Source organism: Capra hircus, chromosome 22 (assembly GCF_001704415.2).
Source record: "Capra hircus breed San Clemente chromosome 22, ASM170441v1, whole genome shotgun sequence".
NCBI classification, from domain to species: Eukaryota; Metazoa; Chordata; class Mammalia; order Artiodactyla; family Bovidae; genus Capra; species Capra hircus.
The window spans coordinates 54,969,959-54,975,958 of record NC_030829.1 but is presented as its reverse complement, the minus strand read 5'-3'; the positions used below and the strand labels follow the sequence as shown (position 1 = coordinate 54,975,958).

Genomic DNA, 6,000 nt, shown 5'->3' with positions numbered 1-6,000 from the left:
GCCAACCTGAGGAAACGAATAAACAAAGTGGGGTTGTGGCTGGATTAGAAAGACAACTCTTGTAAAGCACTTAGCAGACAGTAGCCATTCATTGTATGGTGATCACATGAAAGGCAGTGTGGGCTTCTGAAACAGCCCTGGGTGTTTCTAACTGATAAACCCCTCTGTTGAAACAACCACCCCCAAATATGGAACCCAGACAGTTTTGCAGGAACCTCACGGAAGTCAGAGAACCGGGAGAATCACCCGACGAGTTACAACCACTCCGCCAGGAAGAGCCACAGAGAGTTGGTTCATTTCTTTTAATTTTTAAAAATGAGTAAGCAGACAATCGTGTACCCTTTGAATACCCCATAAAAACGTTCATTATGCAAAACAGTACAACCTTTTTCAGTTTTTAATAATACTGTAAATATCTCAGAAAGGATGTATTGTTTCTAATGAATATCAAAAAGAGTCACCGTGATGACGTTTCGCCTGCCCCCACGTTTCCCTCCCTGCCCCCCGCCCCAAGTTACCCAGATACTAGTAGGAAATTATAAAAAGCGAAGAACAAAAGCCCTCCCTCCGCCCTGGCCCACGAGTCCCGTTAAGTGACTGAAGTGTTGAGTGCCACACGAGCAGCACGTCCCCAGCGAGGCAGAGGGGCGGTGCGTCGGTGACCACGGTGGGTGGGGAATCGGTAGCAGCAGAAGTGGGGAGACCCCGCCCCAGCCTATTGTGAGAAGAGCCGAGGAGGGCGGACGCAGGCAGGGGCTCAGCCAGGGCCCCGATCTTCCTGCGTCCATTTCCGGGGTCCACCGGAGCAGACAGGTCAAGGAGATGCCGGGCTGTGTGTGCAAAAGGGGGAGCCCTGGAACCGGACATCCTGACCTGCCTGGGTGGCGGCGGCGCTTGGCCTCTCTCTTAGCAAACGCGGGCTTCAGACGGGGACCGCTGGGGGCCGAGCAGCTGGGCGTTTGGGTGAATCAGACACGCAGGTTTATTCCAGGAAACTAAATCCTCTGTTTGGAGAAGGCTCGCATTGCCACCGCATAAGACTGGGCACGGAAAGTAGAAGGATAAAGGATGCTCCTTGCCTGTCCCCAGATAACTCAGGATCCAAGTCAGAGGCTCCACATCAAAGCCAATTAAGGAAGAGAGGGACCAGCCAGGGAGGCCCGGAGCAGTGCCAGCTGCTGCCCCAGACCCTGGAGCTGTTCAAGGGAGGGAGGGGAGGGGAGCCCAGGACTCCACACCAGTGAGCTCTGAGGCTCCTCAGCCCCTTGGCCAGAGAGGCAGGAGGGCCGGCTCCTGGGGAAAAGGTAGAGGAGAAGCCTTGTGAAGATACCAGGGCTCTGCTGGTGGCAGGAAGGGTGGGCAGGGACGGGGGAGCGGGTCACAGGAATGCAGGCGAGGGAAGAGGGCAGGGGGATGCCCAGAGGGAGGAGACGAGGTCAGGGGACGAAGGGGCTGGAGGACGAAACCCGGCTCCAGGCCCGACTGCAGCTCCGACCCAGGAGGCTGGTGGGGGGTCACATGGTGCAGACCCCGGCAGGGGCAGTGGTAGGACAGACAGCCACAAGCAGGACAGAGCCCAGGAACCATCAGCCAGGTGCCTCCAGCCAGCCTGCTGAGGAGGATGGAGCGGCAGAGAAGAGAGCACGAGCAGATGGCCTGGAGGAGCCCTGCCGTCTGCGGAGCCGAGGACCAGGCTGGTCTCCACGGGAGGGAACCTCTCACGGAGGAAATCAAGCCCCATGGTTTCCAGGATAAACTTGCTTTAAAGAAGGGAGTGACGAGTGGCAAGTCTTCAGAAGAATCCAAGATCAACAGCAGGTCTGCACGCCCAGGAGGCACGCAAAGGATCCCCGGAGAAGTGCAGCCAGGCCAGGCAGAAACCCCCAGAGCTCACCTGACCCAGCTGTCCCCATCGGGGAGACTCAGGAGGGCTGGGAAGAGCCCAGGTCACTCGGTGGGACCAGGGCAGAGGGGGGCCTGTCGCCCAGGAGTCCTGAGTTGGCCGGGATGTTTTCTTATCTGACACAGCCTCGCTGTCTGCAAACCCACCACTTCTGGGAAGCCCGGGAGGATGGGCAAGGGAGGGGCTTCAGGGGAAGCCTGGAGGCATGGAGACAGACAGACTGGGAGGACAGGTTGGTTCAGAGGCTGACGGAGGAGGCAGACGTTGCTGCCACCCGCTCACCCCACAGCCCGAGGATAAAAAGTCCGGTGCTATGGTACAACTTCTTCCTAACCCCGAGGGAATGCTGGTTACTCCCTCCTCGGATGAGAAGTCCCTGTATAGGGTTATCTCTTCGCATCGTTACTCTCACGGCAGTTGGGGGGATGGGACGAGGAAGGGGCATGACTTGAAACCAGAGTGGGCACAGCCACCTTAAAATTAACTTGTTAATAAATCCTGTGCAAAAAAAACCCAAAACAAAACAGAAACGAGCAAGCCTCTACCATTAGGTGAAGTACGCGGTTCAGGTGTTCATTTGTACACACGGCAGTGGATGGCAGGGGGCGAGCAGGCGGGACATCGAGGTGGCAGGGGCGCTCAGAAGTGCGTCTCCTTCTCTGTAATGGCCGCAACGGCCCCATCGCCCTTGAGTTTGGCGTCACAGTCATTAACCGCCACCGTCCGTGGGCCTGCCCCAAGCGTGCCCCGCATTTTCAGGTCGGCGCTGGGGATCATCAACTTGCGGAATCTCTACACGGTTGGAGAGGAGAAGAGCTGTCTGAGAAGAGCGGCTGTTGGGGTCCCCGGGGGGCCTGCCTCAGCGACACTTCTGAGGGCGGAGGGGCATGGAAACAGCAGGCCGGGCTTGCAGCTCTGCCCTGGGCAATGCATCGACCTGGAGATCTATTTCCCGCCCCCACCCCGGGACATGGGGACGACAGGGTACCAGCGCTGGGTGAGGAAGGAGAGGATGAACAGAGTTGCCTGCCCTGTACCTGGCCCGCTGCAGGAGACCAAGACGCAGGAGCTGTACCCAGGCCACATCCTTCCTTCCTGGGCAGACTGAGGATGGGGTCCGAGTCCCTGCTTGGCCTCGCTATGTGTGGGGCCAGTCACCTAACGCCACTGAGCCGTGCTGTCCCACCTGTGAGATGGGCCAGCTGTTCCTCCTGTAGACTCTGCTGTGAGGGTGAGCTACACCACCTCCAGGGCCATTTATACAGTGGTCTCTGCATAAATGGGTATGTTTCCCATAGAAGGCCGTCATCATGCCCGTCATCCCCGTCAAGGGAACAGGAGGTGTGTGTCTGAAGATGGAAACGTTCTCGCTAAGGCCCCAACCCCGCAGAGTGGCCGGCAGTGTGCTAGGCGAACAAGGTGGCCATCGTCCACTCTACCCCTGACACACGCTCCTGCCCCTTGATCCTGCCTGCCCCCCCGCAACACCTCAGCCTCATGTGCACATCCAGAAGACGTCAGGCCAGGATTTGGGAGGTCCTTCCTGGGCCTTTCCCCAGGAAGGCTGGAAGGACTTTGGGGTGCTGGTTTCTTACGATCAAGGTCCTGTTTTCATGTTCAGATCCTGCCACACCTAATAGGCTGGGCCTATTCTGCCCAAGAGGGATTAACCAGCAGGATGCCCCTCTTCCCCCCATAATACCATCATACGGAGCATCTCCTAGGTGCCAGGCAAGGCGCTAGGATCTTGACACAGGATAGGAGCTGGGAGCATAGGCTCTGGAGCTGGGTGCCTGGGCTGGACTCCCAGTTCCACCGCTTCACTGAGGCAAGAACTTAACCCTCTGCATCTCGGTCCCTCATCTGTTGAAGAGGTTCACAGCAGCACCTGCCTCGAGCGTCATTTTCCTGAGGTGTCCTCAGATTTGTCGACCTGTGCATGGCTCTTAGCATAGACTACCCACCCTCATAGCAACTCTCTGACCCCGATCTTTCCTTCCAGATCCTTCTCATCAGCTGGCAGAACCTTCTGGAAATGCGTGCATGTGTGCTAAGTGTCTTCAGTCATGTCGAACTCTTAACACCCTATGGACTTGTAGCCCGCCAGGCTCTTCTGTCCATAGGATTCTCCCAGGCAAGAAAACTGGAGTGGGTTGCCATTTCCCTTTCCAGGGGATCTATTCCCAGGAATAGAACCTGCATCACTTACGTTTCCTGCACTGGCAGGCAGGTTCTTTACCACTAGTGCCCCCTGGGAAGCCCCTCTGGAAATGGAGGGATGTGAACGCGCTGGCAGGGGCCAGCCGGGGCCAAGGTATCCGGGCTCCAGGGCAGCTCTCCTCTGCACACGCCTGGTCCCAAGTCAGAATCAACAACTGCCCTTGCCCTACATTCCCTGCAGGAGTGGAGGACACGGCCTTGCTCTGGGGGAGGAGCAGGCTGGAGAGAGGGACCTTCCCTCTCAGCTTGCTCCCCCTGGCTGGGTGCTGGCTCTTCCCTGGGTGGACAGCAGGGCTGGCTGGAGCTGAGTCTGGGCTGGCACTCACCTTGGGGGGCATTGCCACACAGGCCGCACGTCTGTGAGACACAGCTCAGCCCCGAGACCCCGGGGTGCTGCAGTGGGGCCGGAACCAGGCAAGGGGTATGGGGCATGAAGGCACAGCCTCAGGTACCTGCTCTACCACTCCAAGGCTGTGGGCCCTGGGGTAATTTGCTTTCCCTCTCTGTGCTCAGCTTCCTCACCTGTGATGTGGGGACAGGAAGCACCTCCACCTCACAGGACAGCTGTGAGGGAGGATTCGGCAGCCTACTGACTGTTGACAGCTTAGAGCGGCGTCTGGCACAGAGCACACAGTTAGCAAAAGGGGCATGAAGCTGACTCAGACCTCCTGATCCCCCAGCAGGTGGGAAAGGAGAGTGAAGAGAGAGGGTGTCCAGGCTATGACGGGCCAGGGTCCAAACTCACTAAACAACCAGGAGACCATGGGCAGCACGATTCCATTGGCAGGAAATGCCCCAAAGAAGCACATACAGAGAGATTTCTGGGTCTGGGGCTTGGGACAGGGCTTACTGGGAACAGGCACTGGGAATCTTATGAATACCTAAGAATCCATGTAAATAAATAAAAATGTTTGCAAATGGATTTATGGTGATGACAGCACGGCACAGAACACTGCTACAAAAAATATGCCACTGAACCAGAAACGGGGGAAGTCCATGATGCAGAGAACATACTTCCACAGAGTTGTTGAAGATGGTCGGTTTGCTAATTCTTGGCAGTCTGATCTCAGGCAAGTGCCTGCATTTCTCTGACGATACAGGAGATGCAGAGCAGAGAGAGCTCTGCACGATGACGGCACAGGATAGATGCCCCCAGATGGCAGACCCTCTCCCTGCGCCCTGGAAACGGGGTGCTTAATGAACGGGATCGACAGGACACCAGGAGCTGACACTTGGCCCCTCTCTCTCCCAAGTCCTGGCTCAAGTGCTGTCCCTCTGGGCACTCCCTGAGTCCTCAAACAACCTCTGCAAGTGAGGGACTGCTGCTGACCCATTTTGCAGATGGGAAAACTGAACTCAGGGAAGGCAGAACTCAGGGAAGGCAGCTCAATCTCCAGGCCTCAGCACAGCAGTACTGATGAATCCCTGCCATGGAGGAGCTGGCCAGGCTTCCCCAGGAGACATGTGGAGGCACGTTCTCATCATGCCCGTGGCCCAGATGAGGAAGCGGGAACCCAGAGGCTCCCGTGGCCACACTCACACTCACTGGCACAGCCCTCCCCAGCATAGCCAGCCCCGCCCTGTGTCACACCCCCCGCCGCCCCAGCCTCACTGACCCCTCCTCCCGGGCCGCTCACCTCTGGCAGTGTCCCTTCTGTCTTCCACACCTTGATGCAGACCCAGACCGGGATGCAGAGCATGGAGGACAGGGCCATGAGCCAGCCGATGCCGTAGCCCCAGGCGGGGTAGGTGTACACGTTGTTGTACTTGAGGGGCTTGTATTTGACCAGGAAGAAAATGAAGATGCCCTGCAGAGAGATGGGGAGAGGTCCCTGGGGCGGCCCTCAGCCTGGGTGCAAGCGGCTGACAGGGGAGAT

The 6,000-nt window shown here is 57.7% G+C and overlaps 1 protein-coding gene across 1 annotated transcript in view; it reads right to left on the bottom strand.

Annotated features, from left to right (window-relative positions):
* Nucleotides 288-6,000, bottom strand: part of SLC6A11 (solute carrier family 6 member 11) — a 123,913-nt gene continuing 118,200 nt past the window's right edge. Inside the window, exons 13-14 of the mRNA XM_018038436.1 lie at nucleotides 5,761-5,931; nucleotides 288-2,695 (exon numbers count right to left, since the gene is read on the bottom strand). Of these exons, the coding sequence (XP_017893925.1) occupies nucleotides 2,543-2,695; nucleotides 5,761-5,931 (324 nt within the window). The 3' untranslated portion in view covers nucleotides 288-2,542. The remainder of the gene's footprint in view (nucleotides 2,696-5,760; nucleotides 5,932-6,000) is intronic.